Below are 18,936 nucleotides of genomic sequence, written 5' to 3'. Positions count from 1 at the left end.
GAGCTGGTCTAAAAGATCACACCATGAAAATCCCATGAAGCGGTTCCACTCTCCAACCCATGGGGTTGCAATGAGTTGTGTTCACCTTAATAGCACTAAGATTATTTTGTTGGTTTGTTTTTTACTATTTATGATGACTGGAAAGCTGTACTTTCAATACAACATCACCAGCAGAAGTGCACCAGCATCCACTGCCTCATATGTCAAAGGGAAAATATTAGGGCTTACCTCAAGGGATGCTCTGAAGATCATGGGGTAGAGAAGAGGGCTTAAAAAAACCATAGGAAAAATGCAATTGGAAGATAATGGGATTTCCTACCACCTTTGTGACGTCCCTTTGTACATGTAAAATATTTCAAACTGCTTGGCACGCAGTAAGTGCTCCCTAAAGGCTAACTGGAGCTTTGACGGTGGTGTGTGGTAAGTGCTGGGCTGCTAACTGCAAGGCGGGCAGATTAAACCCACTAGCCGCTCTTTGCAAGAAAGGTGATGACGCTGTCTGCTCTTCTAAGAGTTCCAGTCGTGAAAGCCCTCTGGAGGGACCTGATGAATTGGAACCAACTGGACCTAGTGAGTTTGGTTTAGGCCCATCATCAGCATTATCGTTTTGGACATCGTCATTATTATCAGTAAAACTGAACATAAGAGATATGTGCTGATAAGAAACCCTGTGCCGCCTTTAGCATAGTAAGGAGTATTCCATCAGGCACATTTTTCTGGCTAAGAAATGTGAATAGATTTCATTTCTCCACATCTCCAAGGCCTGGAGTTTTGACCCCACAGATCCTTTCTCCCACGATTCAATCGTTTCTCCTAAAGAGAAATATGCTCATTAAAGATTAAAGATTTGTTATATGAAAGATATACTGAGCAACTACAATGCCCTGGGGTCTGTCAGAGTAGACCACTTGGTTCCTGTTCTGAGGAAGTTTGCAACCATTGAGGAAGGTAGCCCAGAGAACACGTAACTTTTACCGAGAGCAAAAACCAACAGGTGATAACTGCACATTTTCTGAGACTGCAGAGGAAGAGCCAATTGAGGGCCGCTGAGCAAATCAAGGAGGCTTCATGCAGGGGCTGCACCTGGCTAACCTGGAAGGATGGCTAAAGGTTATAAAGGGAAAAGCAGCAGAGAGCAGAGCCCACAGGCATTATCGATACAGGTGCATAAAGGCAAAGAGTACAGTGTGTCTGGAGAGGAGGGTTCATGCCCAGGTTCAGTGAGAGGTAGGAAGCCTGGCAGCACAGCTGGTAAGCACACGGCTGCTATCTGAAAGGTCAGCGATTCAGAACGCTCTGTAGCTCTGATTCAAGAGCCTCTCTTCGAGAGCAAGGTGTGGTGATCTGCTTCCATTAAGGTCCGTTTGGGAAACTATGGGCACAGTTATACTCTGTCCTACAAGATCACTAGGAATCAGAAGTAATGCAACGACAACAGGTCACTGAGATATGGGACTGAACAAAGAGGAGAAGCCAATGGTCTCTACGGCGGCGCCTGGTCTTCACTAAGAGCCTTAGCTCTTAGGGCCTCCTCTTCAGATGAGAACTGTCATCAGAGGCATTACAGGCATCACAGAGTACCACATGCTCTGGAGCAGAACTGCTCCACGGGGGTTCCTGGGCTGTCCCCCACAGAAGCTGGGCACCAGGCCTCTACCAGGGAGCTGTTGTGGGGGTGGGGCTTCGGTCCAAACAGACAATCTTTAGGTGAACAGTCGATCTCGAAGGGCTCCTGGCACCCAGGATCCTCACAGAACGACCACCCAGACACCAGCCTGGTGAATTACCTGTTCATCTCTGTCCCGGGCCCCACCTCCATCAGGGTCGCGAAGCGATAAAGAACACCTAAGAACGGATCTGAAAGAGCAAGAGAAATGGTGGGTGGAACTTACAAAGGAAGGCGGTGGAGGTCCTAAGACTTCCGGGCTAGTGGAAGTGGTGCCGAGGGCATCACAGATGACCGCTCTCGCCGGCAAACTGAGCAGTGTCCACCAGGGCGTATGTGGGAGCACTGAACCATCTGACCATGAACAGTGGCAGGAGGGTAAAGAACAGGCGGCAATTCAGAAACTGATGGAAGGAGGTCAAGGGAGCGCTTACCCACCAAGCCAATCCAGGAAGGAAGCTAGTGGTAACAGCAGAGAAATAGCAAACCCACTTCTGGGTAGCAGAGGTCAGAAGAGTACAGAAGCCACCGCCCTACACACACCCACACACCCACACACCCAAGAAAAATAGTTGCTTTGGAATCGGTTCCAACTATGGCAAACTCCTGTTTGTCAGCACAGAACTGCCCTGCACAGGGCTACCAATGGCTGTGACCCTAGAAGTGGCTCAAGGGGTCTTTCTTCTGAGGCACCTCCGGTTGGGTGAGAACTATCAATCTTTTGGCTAGTACTTGAATGCTTAACCCTTTGTACCACCCAGGGACTCGTAGAAACCCGGCTGCTACCACCAAAACCAGCCTATCGTCCTAAGCATGAAACAAATTTCTTTTAAAGCGATATCAGAAGCAAACTTCTCATTCTAAACAAATGTGTGAGATGACCCCAAACGTGCTAATTAAATTAAAAATAAATTACCTAAAGAACATTGCATTCCTAGGTTAAAAAACCAGTCCTTGCTAAACAATAGATAATTTAAAAACAAAAGCACACCATATGGTTTCAGGCCGACAGTAGAGCATTTGTTTATCTCAGCCAGAGCCACATTTCAGCACACTGTTCTGAGCGCTCCCTTGCACTGTGCGGAGTGGAACACACCCTTACAGGAAGTCTGCAGAAGGAGAGCAAGCCCAGCTGGCAAATCCAATCCCTCTCCAGGATCCCATCAGGGCCGGAAATGCTGCATCACGAGAGCTGAAAGGGCTGTTTTCAGAGCTTTTCAATGCAGTCTTTTTGCTTGCTGCCCACGTTGCTGCTACTGATAAACACACACAAACACATGCACATACATAGATACATGATATCTATATATTAAGGTGACCAGATGTAAAGCGGGATACCATTGACCAGAGGGGGAGGGGGTGTTCTTGATTAAAAATTTGCTCTATATGGACCAAATAGACCGTTCCCTACCTTGTCATGCATTCTTTCAAAAAATCGGGACTTTTAAAACGCCAAAAATCAGGACTGTCCCGCCAAAAGCGGGACGTCTGGTCACCTTACTATATATACATATACTCACACACACATACTGCCATTAAGGCAATACTGACCCATAGTGACCCTATAGGTCAGGGCAGAATTGCCCCGGTGGGTTTCTGAGACTGTAACTCTTTACAGGAGGAGAAAGCCTTGTCTTTCTCCTGCAGTGCAACTAGTGGTTTGAAACTACTGCCCTTGCAGTTAGCATCCCAACACACACACACACACACACACACATTTAAAAGAGGAAAGATGCTGGTGGGACAGTTTGACATCAGAGCCACTTCTTAGTGGGCCCACACACCCTGCCAATGGCCGGGCTCCTCCACTGTATTTCCCCTAATCTTCTAAAAACACAGCCTTCAGTGTGTTGTAATCTCTGGGCAGAGGCTTAAGGAGTCAGTGACCTCCTCCATTGTAACCCAGATTTGATGTGGGATCAACAGTGAGTCATTAGCCCTTTTTTCACATCTCTTTTTCCTCTAGGAAAAATGATCTGTCATTCTTTAATATCTTTATATGAAAGATGCTGTCATTAGGTTACATCAGCATTGTTTTGCCAAGGAGTTGTGAATCAAAAGGCACAGGCTCTTCAGTAGACCACAGGGGTCGCTGTAGAGGCACTGGGAGCGCTCCATTCCCTTTGTGAGGTCAAGTGGATACCACCTGCCTCTGCCAGTTAGCATAAGCCCAACCTCCATTGGTCAGCTGTCTCCACTTGGCAACAAAGCCTGTCCAAGGGCCTCAGTAATAAACAGTGTATTTCCTAGCAGTCTTTGAAAAGTAGGGGGAGGGGGGTTAGGAGAGGAAATCCCGAAGGAGGAGAATGTGGCCTAACTTAAATGTAACTACAATTTAGCACAAGTGTTAGACCGCAATGATGCAATAAGAATGGTGGTATTGAACTTTGGCCTGTTGTATATTAATAGTCATTCAGGAAGTTAAAAGGGTCAGTTTGATCTACCTATCTGGTGAGATCTGTCTCTCTCTTTCTCTCTTGCATGCGCTTTCTCTCATACACATGCGTGCATGCACAGGCAACACGCACAAACACAACTAATCTTAAAAATAAAATCCCTGAACATAAGCAAACATATTACAGATGTCCCAGCGATGGCTACTATTTTCCATCCTTGGGCAATTGGTCCACCAGACCAGCAACTTATAATACAGGACATACATCCATTCCTGAACAGGATACTAAGTCCCATTCCTCAAACCCCTACCGTTAGTGGTTGGTATTCATTCTACATTTCACAATTTTATTTGGAAATATACAATGAAACCTAAAGAAAGAGCTTGGTGCTAAATGATAAACAATTTCAAGGGAAACCTCCCTGTTCTTGTTCAGTCTATAAATGGTCCGTCGATCTCATCCGATAGGATAGAATAAACCAGCACGATTACTGTCTTCAGTTGCCTGGCTTGGAGATTCCACTCTTCATTAAGAGGGGCTGCTTATTTTCCTTGCAATGAAAATCCATGACAATTCCTCGCTTCTCCTTGTGCTGACACACAACACACAGTGTTTTACTTAGGCTAAATGCACGGGAAATTTTGATGCCTCTGATTTAGATGCTTCCAGGACACAAAAATAGAGTAATTTTCATGCAAAATGTATGCTCTCATTAACTTAACAGAATTATTTCTGATTATGTGGCTATTCAATGCTCTTATTTTTATGCCCTCTGATCACAAAGATATCTGTGAGTTCTTGCTTTTAAAATGACCCTATGAGCAGAACTCAATAACCCCAGAGAAATACCAGGACTACCAAAACTTCTCAAAGTGGGCACTTCTGACATTGTGTGATGAGTATTGTTCAGAGGTAGGGAAGTGTCCTGTGCGTTACAGAATGGCTAACAGCATTTCCAGTCACTGTGCGCTGTGCGCTGTGTGCTAGTAAGCAGCCCTCAAACCTAAGCCATGACAACAAAAAAGACTTCCAAAAATTTTACCACTTTTCCTTTTTTGTAATTTTCCAAGTCACTAGAGATTTTACTTGTCAATTGCTTCAGTTCTTCCTGTACTTGTGCATTTACTCTCGATTTCTGAAGCTGGGTGTGGTTGTCTTTTGAAGACATGTACCTTGAACACCTAGGAGATTCTCGAAAGAACAAGAAGCGCACTAATTCCCACTGGGCAAACTATCGGTAAACCTTAAACTAACAGCATGTGAAAAGATCAATATGAATAAATTCAAAACTAATCAGACCCCTTCTTTAAATGTTGACACAGTATTATTTATATCCCAGGAATACCTTCTTGACTAAAATTTATCCCAAGAGATTGGCACCTGGCCAGTTTTATTCATATTTACTGTATTTATATAGTATACTTGGCCAAGGATAATATTTAAGACAAAATATGCCTTAGGGCATATACAATATCACTTATATTTTTACTTCTAAATCCCCACATTGCTAAAAATATTTGGTCTGAGGTTTATAAAATGCCCTGCAAAGGGCTATCAACAATCTGCAATGACATATAGCACACTGAATATAATTAGAGCATATTTGTAATACTTGAGCTGAAGTCACTCCCTGAACGCTAATAACTTGGTGGTAAAAAATGAACGACTGATCTTTCCCAGGCCTGCATCTCTGGGGCTTGTGACCCTCAGTGAATTCATTGCAAGAAATGCAGACATGCAGTGATGGTAGAGTTAAAAGATAAGCAGTAAAGTCTTAAGGAGGGAAATTTGGTCCATAAGTCAGTGCTGTACTTTTACTTTGCTCTTCAAAAATATGATGGAGTGATTTCTTCACTTCTTCCTATTTTTGGAAGAGTTCGCTATATTCCAGCATAACTAGAAAGTGCTGGAAAATCAGTTAACCTACTTTCTATAAAGCGATCCAGTCTTTGCACAGTAGAAGCAAATCTACTATTAATGCAGCTTTCTGCTTCTAAACTTCCCGTGCACACTGTAAGAAGTCTGTATTCTTGGCCCCCAAATGGAGAGTGTTATTTTTTTTATACTGGACATCCCAGAGGGTTTTTTTCTTCTCTCCATTTAGTTGGGGGTTTGGGCTAAATGGGGAGGAGAATCTACACACTGATCTTAAATGCCTTACTCAGAAATCCTCCTCCTAACCATCTGAGAATTTTTCCCACTTAGGGATGACCATGAGCCCAGGGCTGGATCACTCGGCTTTGGGGCCCAAAGTGTACTTGAGAGAACAAAGAATTAATACCCTCTATGGTAACTTGCTCCCACCACACCTAGATGCTGATGAAGTCAGACCTCTCCTCTACTATAAAGCCTGGCAGCTCACAGAGCTTTTGCCAGTAAACACTGCAGGGATGAGTTCCACATAACCTTCTCCCCTATCTGCCCTCATAGCAGCAGAGCTGATCCACGTGCTGCAAACAGCAAACTGACTCAGCCCTTCGGTTGGTCTTAATGGTTCTCTACTAATTGCAATGAGCTCTCTTTCCTAATATTTCCTTGGCTCCACCTCAAGCAGAAAGCCTTCCTTCCCTTCCCTTCCCTTCCCAAAGGGGAAGAGCCAGGGTGGAGTGTATTTATCACCCGCTGTTTCGGATGGTGCCATAATTACCATAATACAATCACCCTGTTTGTCAGCATTTCCTCTATCTACTTTGCTAGTGAGCAATATGAGAAGAAGAAAAAAAAAGGTAGCCGGGGAGACTGGGATTTAGGCTCATAGGCTGACATTCTGAGACCATCAAGTACAAGATATGACAAGTCAGAGAGCTATAATTTCTCAAACTAAAAATAAATATTAAAAGAGAAACGCGCCACCCTGCAATTAGAACCCCTGGGATAAAATTACCAAGATGGCTGTATTATCTATTTAGGCAACACAGAGGCTTGGCAAAGGCAGCCAATAAGTATATAGGGCATGGGAGGGGGGAGGAGAGAAATGACAGCCAATGAAAAGTTTAGGGCTTGAGACGTGGAGCTTACAAATGTTGGAAGCAGAGTTTTGTGTTTTCCTTCCACCTCTCGCTCTTTCTTTGACTTGGTATTTAACCCTCTCTAGTATCACTAAATTCGTTTACTTCCTCTTTTTTCTGGGTGTGGGAAGAAAATTTTTGAAGGAATTCTAAACTCACTACCTTCTTTCCTTCTCCGCCCCAAAGAACCTCACAATAAATCATTTCACTCCCTTTGCTACTGTACGCAGCTGGTTTTCAGGACACTACCCTCTAAGAAGCCAGGCAAAGAGCGCAGTCTGGTGCTCAGGAATTAGGAATTCCATGAACTAACTGCTGGAAGGCAGGGAAAGGGCAGAGACCTGGGGCTCAGGATTGGCGAGGATACACAATAAATCGTGTGAAAAATTATCCGGTAAGCTATAACCAAAACGATACTCTCACAGGCGAATTTAAGAAGGTAGGTTTGGTTGAATGCTGAGAAGAAAAACATGAACTAAAACTAAACTACAAATCCAGCCAACGACCTAAAAAAAAATCACCTTTTAAACCGCCTGAGAAGGGGTTGCGCTGCCTGCCCCTCCAGGTGAGGGCAAAGCGGGGAGTAAGTGGTTGCAAGAGCTCATGGTTGGGGAATGTAAACACCTCCTGACCTAATAGAGGAATCAGGAATTCAAGGTTCCAAGGTGGGTTTCCCCAGCGGTCTCTTAACCGGGTTTTGTCAGGCCGATATTGTCATTTGGGGGAGGGGAAGTTTTAAACAATTGGGAAGACTTGGAGGTGCCAATTGGCACGGGATGGGGGTGCAGCCTGGAAAGGAGGCACCTTCGGGAGAGACTACTTAAGAGCCACTTTTTGTTTAACCCTTCGCGCATCAGTTCAACGGGCTTTGCACCAGTGTGCGCAAAGAAAACCAGCCGAAGTGGGCGCCAGGGAGAGCCCTGACTGATGCGGGAGAGCTGACACCTCGCTGGTAGCCAAGTCCAGAAGCTCAAGGAGGAAAAGACAGAGAGCAGCACGGCGAGAGGAAATAACGCCTTCTGGTCGAGGCCGTGGAGCAAATAAAGTGGCAAGTTCACGTTTTGAAAGCGAATGTTCTCAAGCACACTACGGGGAAGGAGGTGGGTGGGAAGAAGGGCAAGAGACTGAGAGAGAGCGCCAGCGGGGCCCGGGGGTGTCAGGGCGATCCCCTGTGCGGCTGCGGGCGAGAGCTCCGGGCAGCGGGCAGCGCCCCACCTCGGGGAATGGCAGCGAGAAGGCGCACTTACTTTCCGAGGGGAAGAAGGGAGGCATGTCGATCTTGTAAACCTCCTTGGCATAATACTCCTCGTCGCTCCTCTCACGCTCGCAGGCGGCGGCTCGCCGGCTCGCTTTCTCCTGGAGCAAGTCCCTCGTGCTGTTGTAGATGGAAATCACCTCCAGGGGCACTTCGTCGGGCTCGGGGTAGTCTTCAGGGGGGCTGGTGAGCTTCAGCTTGCTCAAGATCTGCCCGCGAATCGCCTCGATTCTCTTGCGCATGAACTGGTCCATATCCAGCGTGCTGCAGGTAGACAGACTAAGCGCCACCGAGACCAGATGCAGGGTCAGAAAGGCGCTCAGCACACAGTAGTGCATTTTTTTAAAGGTGAAAAAAAAAAACGTTTAAAAAGAGGAAAAAAAATAAGGCAAACAAAAAAAGCTAGAAACCCACACGTCTCAACGTATAGATCAAGGTTTTTAGGTTTGGGGTTTTTTTTTTAATGCGAAACTTTTGCAAACAACCGAGAGTCAGTTCCCAATCGAGAAAAATATTTCTTGCTGGAATTCCTTTTTTAAAAAATGCAACTCGTTCTCCGGGTGGAAATATGAGTATGGATGGCCAGGGGAAAGCTGTGAGTTTGGGGGGGGTGGCTAATAAGAATTTTTTTTTTCTTGGAGCGACAAGATGGGAGAGGGAGGGAGGAAGAGGGACGAATAAACAGAAACAAATTTAAGAGGACGAAACTGAGTTCTGTGTATCAGTCTCAGGTGCGAAGTGGCGTATCTGAACTCGGCTCCTCCGGCCCAAAGGGAAGAGATGCGAAGGTCCGGGGCTGGCAGCTGCCGACCTGACTCGGGGGCTCCTGCCGGGCTGCGCGGGGCGCCGAGGCGGTAATTTATAGCGTCAAAGGAGGAGCGGGTCGGCCTGTCCTTCCACGGCGACGCCTGGGAGCAAGAGCAGCCGCTCCGGAGCCGAAGAGCGCACGTGTGGGCGCGCGCGCGCGTGTCGGAGTGTGTGTGTGTGTGTGTCTGTGTGGGTGCGCGTGCGTGTGGGTGCGCGCGCTCGCGCGAGTCCGTGGGCGCGCGCTGGGGGCGAGCCCGGCGCGGCGCGGCGGATGCGCTTCGCACAGCGATCGGGACTCGGCTGGGTCGCCCGGGGACCGCCGAGGCTGCAAAGGCCGCGAGGATCTGCTCCCGGAGCCGCGCTGTGGATAGCCTGCGCCCTGGCCGGGCCGCTCCTTTGCCGCCGCCGCCGCTGCTCGCAACTCGTCCAGCCTCCAGCTCCCTCCTTCTGCTCCTCCTGCTCCTCCTCTCGCTCCAAACGCCAACCCAGCAACAGGCGACTGGCCGCGGCCGCGGTGGCTTTCACCCCCTGCGGACGGACCACGGCGGCAACTCCAGAGACGCGCTGCCCGCTGAGTTTATTTCCTAAGGGCGTTGGGTAGGGGTTTCCTTGGGCGACTGTCCTTTCCCAAACCCTCCTGGCCTCGCCTCCACTTGGATGTACTCGCTTCGGTGATAGAAGCACTTGCCACCTTTCTGAAATAGTCCTTTTATCTGCAGCCAGGAAGCCCCCCTGTTTGTTCTCGATTAGCACCCTAGACTGTGGTACTGTTCCCTTATGCAGGACCCTCCATCTCTCCTCTTCTCTTCTCTCTCTCTCCACCCTCTCCCTCTCTCTCTTTCCCTGGGAGCTGGGCTCAGAGCGAACCTTCTGCTGCCAGCAGATAACATCACGATCTTGGTGGGGATTTATAAGTTCTCTCTGAACCACGTGTTTGCCTTCAACAAAGTGACGTGCTAAGATTACAGGCAGAAGTCTTCTCATTTACTTAGACCACGAGCTCTCCTCCACCGTGGAGTTGAAGGGGGTGTGGAAATGTGGACTGCTGTGGGGAAGGGAAGGGAAGGAGGAGGTGCAGTGTGTGCCCTGACAGCAGTGATTTACGGTATTTACTTTATATAGTCATTTTGGAACAATTTGTTGAAGGACAACTATCGAGCGTCCCGTTTTCACTTACTGTGGCTCACTCGGTGCCTCCCTAATGGAATCACTAGTTCTCAAATGGAAGTCTTCATTCCTGTGTGTACACACACACACACACACACACCCCTACACCTACACCAGTGTACTTAGGGGCAGGCCAGCCTTGAGGACAACTTTCAGATCCAAAATGTACTTTTTACTTCTGCAATCTTAAGATTTTCTGAGCTTCCCTAACTTAACCTCCGTCCTTACTTTATTAGTGGTTTGCAGTCTGGTCTTTGTTTAGTGTGAACTGCTAGAATATGACGAGGGTTGCTTCTTTTACAGAGAGAACAAGGTGCATCGGTTTGTTTTACTGTTTGAAGGATGAACTCGAGCTTGCTGCCTGACCGTTTCTTCAGGCGTCTGTCTCTCCACCTTCCTTCAGGCTGGAGCTTACCAGCCGCTTCCTCCTTCCCAGGGCACACATTCAGAACACTGGAATGTGAAGGGTTTGATAGTTACTGTTATACACCATGCACAATCTCACTGTTTCTAGTTCAGCCTCGGCAAAAACAGATGAATACAAGAATAATCCTTGCCACTGTTCAATTTCCCCTCTTTTCTGCCTTTAGTTACTGAAAGTCAACATTTTCATTCCCCCATGACGCGGTGCCCATACTGACTAGTATGGTGATTTAAACTGGAAACTCTGTTGAGTTCTTCCCAAACTCAAAGCCTCTCTATATTATTCATAGCTCAGCTGTTCTACTACAAAAAGAAAGCAGTCAGTAGGAACCTTTCCTAACTTTCAGAATGTACACGTTCAGTGTGTGTGTAGCATTAGTAAATGGAGGGCTGCTTGAATAGGATTCGAGGTGGTGTTGGAGGGGCTAGTGAGTGACTTCTGACTCCCAGTGGCCCCACAGGACACGTAGCGCTGCTCACAGGGTTTGCCGGGCTGTAACCTTAATGGGAGCTGATGGACACGATGTCTCCATTCAAGTCCCTGGGAAAGGGGACCCACCTATCCATGAGCAGCCAAGTATTTAATGATTGCATCACTATTGCATCTGATTCCCAGCGTTATGTATTCCCACCACATAACACTGGTGCCCCACTGGGTGACTTACATGTTGGGCTGCTAACTGCAAGGTCAGTAGTTAGAAACACCAATTGTTCTGGGAGAGAAAGATGGGGATTTCTACTCCCATCAAGAGTTACAGTCACAGAATCTCATGGGGGTGGGGGGGGAGGAAACTCTATCTTGCCCTGTAGGGTCCCTATGAGTCCGTATCAACTCTGTGGCAGTGAGGAACCCAGCAAAAGCAGGTCCCTAAGGAATCCAGGTGACTTAGTGGGCAGCTAACTGCAAAGGCAGCAGTTCCAAACTAGCGGCCATGACTCAGGAGAAAGCTAAAGCTTTCTACACCAGAGAATTACAGTCTCGGAAACCCACAGCGGCAGCTCTACCCTGTCCTATGAGGTCGCTGGGAATCAGAGTCAACTTGATGGCCGTGAGTTTGAGAGTAACACGAATCACACTTAGTAATCGTGGACTGATAGGCACCAAACTCCTTTAAGCCTCACAATAACCCCAAGGAAGTAGATCTGAGTCCTATTTTGCAGATGAAGAGACTGAGGTACAGAGACTAAAGTGTCTCAAGCCCACAGTGAGTAGTCCGCAGGGCTAGGATTTTTTCAGTCAGAATCTCCTGCAAATATTCTCACTCACTACATACTTCTAAGAAACACTGGCCCCAGAATATGACAAACAGGATTTATGCACCCAACTTAATTTGGGAGACACCAGCCACTCCATCCCCCTGTTGTAGATTAGTAATCCCCATTATCACGGCAAAGGCACTGAGAGTCCTGAAGAAAACTTACTCTTTAAGACTCTAAAGTTTAGCGTCACCTGGTATCTCACTTCCCCAGCATTTTCTTCCCTTCCCTCTTAACAGCCACCGGAAAACTCTGGAATAAAGAAAGGGCCCTATCCCACTTCTGATAGCTATGTGCAAATCAGCATCAGCAGGTTCCTATTCTGTGGCCAGTCTCAAGTGGAAACAACTCAAAAGGAATTCTACACCCGGTTACCCCCCCAAAGCCAAAGGGAAGTGTAACCATCAGCCCATCCTGGGGTTGTTTGTGCCATCAAGTTACGTCGCCCTTAGGGTGTCAGCTTGAGCATGGCAGTGATCTACAAAGATCAACAAGTGAGCCCCTGACAACAAAGACGCAGCTCGTTACTTACAGAAAACAAGCCGAAAATGCTTCGGATGACCACTCTTTCCCAACATAAGCATACCATTTTGTACAAGACACTTAGTTTGTTGAACGCTTGCGGCTTATTTTATAATCCTTTAAACCTGAGACCCCTGGCCCATTCCTAAGAGGCGACTTTAAATTTCCCCAGCGCCCAAGAGGGTGGTGATAAGGGCTGGTCAATGACATCATCTGCTCTGTGTAACTGCGGAGAGCAACTTGAGGATAACAGGAGAGGAGCCTCTTCACACTGCTCTGAGGAGCCAGTGTCAGATGCCACCATCATTAGGAAATGTCATAGGTAAGACAGCAAAAGCTATTTTTCTGATAACCATAAACTAGTGTTTTCTTGGGTTAAATAACCCTTCTGGAGGCCGTTTAACCCTATAGCCAAGAAACAAAGCATCCACTCTATTTGTTGAAATCTTACAAGGTGCTAGGGACTATATATGCCCGGTATGCACAGTACAATTGTATTTAATCAGGAGCAGGCTGTTTTGATGATCCGTAGGAGACAGTAGAACCAGGATTGAAAGGACAGGCTCCAGTGTCAAGATTTCTTGGATTCGAGTTCCTGTCACCTTCTAGCTTTGTGATCCCTGCCCGGTAACTCAGGCCTTGGTTTTGGTTCTTCCTCTGTAAAATGGGGATCAACGTTACCAAAAACAAGAAGAGGGTGAGGACTGAATTATAGGATGCAGAGAAAGCACTTGTAACAAAACCTGGCACTTAGGAAGTGCATGTTCAACGTTACTGTTATTATTTTATCACTTTCTCATTTCTGAGAGAGAATTTATAATAAAATCACCTGGCTTCTGCTTGCTCATTTACAAATACAACCAAAGAGCAAAGGGAAGAAAACCCCCCTTTGCTTCATGGTTATGCCTCCTAGCCATTTCTAAAAAAACAAAACAAAACACTCAGAGTGACCCTGTGACGGTAGACTAGCACAGCTCCTGTGGGTTTCTGAGGCTGCAAATATTTAAGTGGCCAGAAAGCCTCATCATTCTTCTGTAGAGTGGCTGGTGGCTTTGAACCGGTGAACTTGCAGTTAGCAGACCTAACAAGTAATCTACTATACCACCAGGACTCCTAATTATTTTAAACATTATGATATTTTGTTACCAGTGATTACAGGGACAAGGGCTAGAGAGTGCATTTTGAGGGAAGAGAATGCCAAATGCCTATCAAAGTCAAGTCCAGATACACATTCAAGTCTCTCAGTATTTAACACCCTAAAATGGAATTCCTTGTTTTTCAGATCAGAGTAGAGGTTGGTAGCTGTTTCACCAAACCCTTCCCTGCTAGTTAAGGGGTGCATTCAGTGAAGTAATTTCGAATTCTTAGAAGGGATTAAACAAACCTCTGGTTAAAACCAAAATAAACTTCTCATCTCACCCTATGGATCTAGGAGTGAGTTTATGATCTAAATAGCTCCATCCTAACCTTGTCAAAAGAATAACTTTAATATGACAAATTCTGAAAGTATTTCACAATGATTTAAAACATTAAAATCCAGAAAGAGTATGTGGTCTGGCGGGGACAACCATAATTGATTAGGTTTTATAGCACGTTTGAAGAATGCAAAATAAGCATCTAATCTGAAAATAGGCCACATTTAAATTCTTATAATGTTATCTCCTGAAACCACAATTTTCATATTTGATTATTTCCATCTTTGTCCCATGTTCTATTTACATTGCTAGAGATAAACAAGTTTATGCAACTAATGGATTGAAAACCTTAGTGATTTCTCCTTGGAAAGTCATCTGATAGATTGCTCTTGTCATTTTTATTTTAAAGGTGACTACAGAACAAGAGATAAAGAAAAAGGAGTCAGGGTGGGGTGGGGCAGGAAAGGCTAGAGGCAGAAAGCACTGGTGGTATAGTGGTTACCAATTAGGCTCCTAACCACCAGGTCAACGTTCAAAACCACAAGGTCAGCAGTTTGAAACCAGAAGCTACTCCATGTGAGAAAGATGAGGCTTTCACTAATGTTGATGCTAAGCAGCAACAATTTCCTTCACTTTGAGGCCAGTGGTTGACATTTGTTCTCACGGCAGAGAATCTCCATTCTTCGTTCATTCCTTCTGCCGCTCCCAAACCCAGCAGCCTGCAAAGGTTACCGGTGGAGAAAGGAGAAGTGGTTTAGCAAAATACAAGTAAAAATATTTAAACTAGAAGGAAGGGAAAGAGAAGGCAAAGGAAACAGAAAAGCATGATCGGTTCTCCTAATTAGAATGGGGCTTGAGAATCGCACATTGGAATTTTTATTGTTTAAGAGCCATCATCTCTAAATGCGTGGAGGCAGCAGAAAGACAAAGCAAGATGAAATGTAGGCGGGTAACTCTGCAAATGGAAATATTGGCACTTGGCACACCACGAAGCTCATGCAGATGGTGACAGGTCCAAACCTGGGCATATATATGCCTGTCTACTTGTATCCGATTACCTTCTCTACAAGGGAGCCATATTGCAGTCTGAATTGGCCACAATACATCAGATTGTCATCTTTCTTTTGTTAAAATGGTGATCCCATGTTTTGCATATTGCCAAGCCTCTGGTCTTTTGCCTATAATTCTAATATGATCCGAGCTGCATTTTAAAAACACTTCTGTGCACAGCTGTAGCAAGTCTGCACGGCCACAGAAATGAAGTCCCTAAAGAGGGGCTTCCTCAAGCTTTCTGGAGCTCCATGAAAGTCAACCTCTCACACAGAGAGAAACTAGAGATACAACATCTGAGGGAAGATTAACACGCATTTCATGTGTGCTGTGCATAGTCAGGGAATTTCATTTTTTAAATTTAGAAAACAAAACATGAAGAGTGAATTTTCAAAAAGTGAAAATGAGTTCTAGCCCTTTAAATGCCAGTGCAGAGAACAAAGAACAAACGAACAAGCAAAAGTGGAGGGTTCTGCTGTCCTGTGCTGAGCATGGGTTACACCACCCTGACTTGGACATATTGACCTTTCTTATTGAGTACGTACGAACTCCTCACACACACACACACACACACACCTACCAAGCTCACCACATATTTAAAAAGGGTGCTGATCAAGATACCAGCAATTTGTACTTTCTTTGCTAGTTTTAGCTATATCTATAAATGTCCTTTCAAGTATAAAGACAATCTTTATGTTCCATAAAGTTCCTTATCCTAAATCAATTAAATAAATCCAAAATGATATCACTGTGACCTGAAGAGACTTCAGCATTACTCAGAAATAATCGTGGCTGCCTAATAGTGATAATAACTAGGTTGTTTGTTTAACTTTTTAGGTCTTTTAAAAAGCTAAGATTATTAAACAACAGAGTATTACAAAGGTATTCTAGTTACTTGACCAGGTGTAGCAATTAAATTCAGTCAATGCAACAGTGGTACTGGTTATTCAGAAACGAGGCACTCTGGTTGCCAGGGGAGAAAAGATTTCTATTGATTCAATGACAACCTAAATCGTGCCCCCTAGAGGGGAATACTGGTATGACTTGCACTTTCATATTTCGAGAAAACCAACATCTTCTCAATAATCTTTGGGTATTTTCATCATATTTACTAAACAATCAAATCAGAACATCATTTGTATGTTATTAATTTTTTAAACATTAATATATTTTACAGTTCTACCTCAAGAATATCTTCCATCGATTCCGGAGTCACTCCCACGAGAATCATACCGTAACAAAAATCGCAGCACATAAAATAAACACTATCGTTTCATTGCTGTTACATAATAGGAACTTTTTGGAGCACATCAATAGCAATGATTTCTAAAGTTTTAGTTACGTTATCTCTTAGCCAATACAATTCTATGCAAAATGTCTGCCACTTACACCACTTATACTGAGTCAGCTAATGCCATTAGGAACTGAATGGCAATATAGTGGCACAATACTCTTAGTAATGAAAACATCAGTGCATATGTCTCCAACACACAGATAGTTCAACTGTGAGTTCTTGTTATCGGGCATGTTCAGGCAAGACCTATGATGGACTACCTAGGTCATCTACTGACTCTGAGTGTTCACCTTTTGATACGCGCCATCGACTCTTGTCTGCCACTGCTTCCTGTCATAAGTCAATGAGAGAGAAAATGGCTACGCTCATTCTGTTTTCCAAAGCAGAATCGAATGTACAGTATCTCCCTCTGGGTGAGAAATAAATAGAAGGACTTCTGTGTAGAGAGCATGCCCGTGAATTGTGCCTGGACTAGATAATGTTAACTATGATGTTGGGTAAGTTGTTCAACATTTCTCGTGCTGTCTTTTCATCCGCATAGCAGTCACAGAGCTTTCTCCACTGAGTTATCAGAAAGACTGTATGATTTCAGGGCCTATAGAACCCTTTGTATCTGGCCGATGATAAATGCTGTATAAATGTTTGTTGTTATTATTACTGCTTGCCCTGTTCCCACGTTTCCATAATGAATGATTGGGGCAGTGCAAGATAAGCAGCTTAAAACGAAATGGAAACAATATTTTTAAGATGAATCAAGAAAGCAGAGGTTTCTATTTCAAGATAAATCTTTATTAATCAGGAGGCACAGGAAAGAGAGGGCATCACCAAGAGAAGGAAGCATCAGTGCTTTGCCATTCCCCTTTCCTTGCACGGGAGCTGGTGAAACGGAAACGATAAGGTAGGATCCGTGCAGTCATCTCTGCACCCCCCCCCTTACTGTGCATTAAACTGAAACAGAGACGCATACAAAAGCATGTGCTAGCATCTCACTGAATGTTAGGATCTCTGCCCTCTGCAGGAGACTTGTCTTCTCAGACTGTCAAATTTTCTGTTTTCAAAAAAAAGAGCATATCATTTATTATATTCTTATTTTCGCCTGATCGTGTTTTTGCCATTAAAAAATGTACCTAAAATTATATTCCCCAAAGTGTTGTGAGTCTGCATCTTCTGCTCACACGCGGCTGACCTGTGTCTTCTCTGGCCTTCACAGTGATCATGGGCACCCCGTGTCCGCGCGTGTCCTCATCTCATGGAACATGCAGTTCCTTACAACCTTTTGCTACTAAAGACAATACTATAGTATCAGAGAAAGCTTTCCACAAATAGAATTAATGGGCCTCAATAATACTCTAACTACCAGCATGAAAATTTTTGTGAGGCAGAAATAGAGTATTTATAATTACACAGATCAGAAATGCAGGACAAGTCTATAGACAGCACCTCATCCTCCTGCTGTATCACAATGGAGAACTTTTCTTGAGCCTCTCCTGTCTCTCAGGCCCTGTGCTAGACGCTGCACATGTAGCATTGTAATCTCTTTAAGTCATGTGTTGCTATGTGATTTGCATACTTATCTCAGAAATTTTATTCAAGGACACAAAGCTCATGGAAGCCCAAATATTTTGAATTTAGTTCTGATTCCAAAAATCTACTTCCCCTAATCTAGGTGCATGGATCACATCAAACAGTGTGGGTTATACCTCAATATAAAGAAAACAAAAATCCTAACAACTGTCCCAAGAAATGCATCATGAGAAACAAAGAAAGGATGGAAGTTGTCAAGGATTTCATTTTACTTAAGGTTCACAAGGAACACCATGGAAGCAGCAGTCAAGAAAGCACACGGCCTGCCCGGGATAACTGCGGCCAAAGACTTTCTCATCATGTCGCTCTGAGGACTAAGGTGCTCCTAACCCAAGACGCAGTATTTGTCAATCATGCCATAGGCACACAAAAACTGAACAATGAATAAGAAAGACAGAAAAATTAATGCCGTTGAATTATGGACTGCCAGATGAACAAGATATCTGTCTTGGAAGATGTACAGCCAGAATGCTCAATAAGAGCTAGGATGGCAAGATCGTGGCTCATGTGCTTTGGACAGATGATCAGAAAGGACGAGTCCCTGGGAAGGGCGTCAGGTTTGGGAAGGTGAAAACGATGCTCAACTAGGTGAGTTAACCCAGTGGCTGCAACAGTGGGCTCAAGCACAGCCACCATTGTGAAGATGGCCCAGGACAGGCCGTGTGTCCCGCCGTCCATCAGGGTGCGGAGGCAGAAGTCACTCGACAGCACCTAGCCACAAAAACTCACCTCCCAGTGAATAGCGATCTGCACAAAAGTGCCCAACGCAAATGCTGAGTTCTGCTTACCTTTGAGAAGGGTATTTGGGACAAAGGGCAAAGATACAGCAGTTGTGTCTCATGCAAGCTCTTTGTAGACTTCGAGCCACTTGTGGAGGATAGTATCATATAGAACCTTCTGACCTCTGAGCTTTTATATTTATAATACACTTAAGAGAACCCAGTGTCATCCTACAAAGCCAAATATTAATGTGTAGCAACAGCTCTGATGTTATGCTTGGTTCTCTGTCTTGCAGGGAGATTGCTGTGTCTGGCTGGTGTTTGGAGAGCTGATGGGACTCTACTGTTTATCTCCATTCCTTGGGAGGGGAGA

The 18,936-nt window shown here is 45.1% G+C and overlaps 1 protein-coding gene across 2 annotated transcripts in view; it reads right to left on the bottom strand.

Moving 5' to 3' along the window:
- TGFB2 (transforming growth factor beta 2) overlaps positions 1 to 9,278 on the bottom strand; it is a 100,914-nt gene extending 91,636 nt beyond the window's left edge. The window contains exon 1 of one of the 2 annotated variants that reach the window (XM_004699902.2): positions 8,318 to 9,278. In XM_004699902.2, coding sequence (XP_004699959.1) covers positions 8,318 to 8,663 — 346 coding nt within the window. In that variant the 5' untranslated portion in view covers positions 8,664 to 9,278. The remainder of the gene's footprint in view (positions 1 to 8,317) is intronic. The other variant, XM_004699903.2, reaches the window with a different exon arrangement.
- Between the last annotated feature and the right edge of the window lie 9,658 nt (positions 9,279 to 18,936).

The sequence above is a fragment of the Echinops telfairi genome, unplaced genomic scaffold (genome assembly GCF_000313985.2).
Source record: "Echinops telfairi isolate 266 unplaced genomic scaffold, ASM31398v2 ScPeMD7_7424;HRSCAF=8462, whole genome shotgun sequence".
NCBI classification, from domain to species: domain Eukaryota; kingdom Metazoa; phylum Chordata; class Mammalia; order Afrosoricida; family Tenrecidae; genus Echinops; species Echinops telfairi.
The sequence above is the reverse complement of the archived record's forward strand: the minus strand, read 5'-3'. Positions and strand labels throughout refer to the sequence as shown.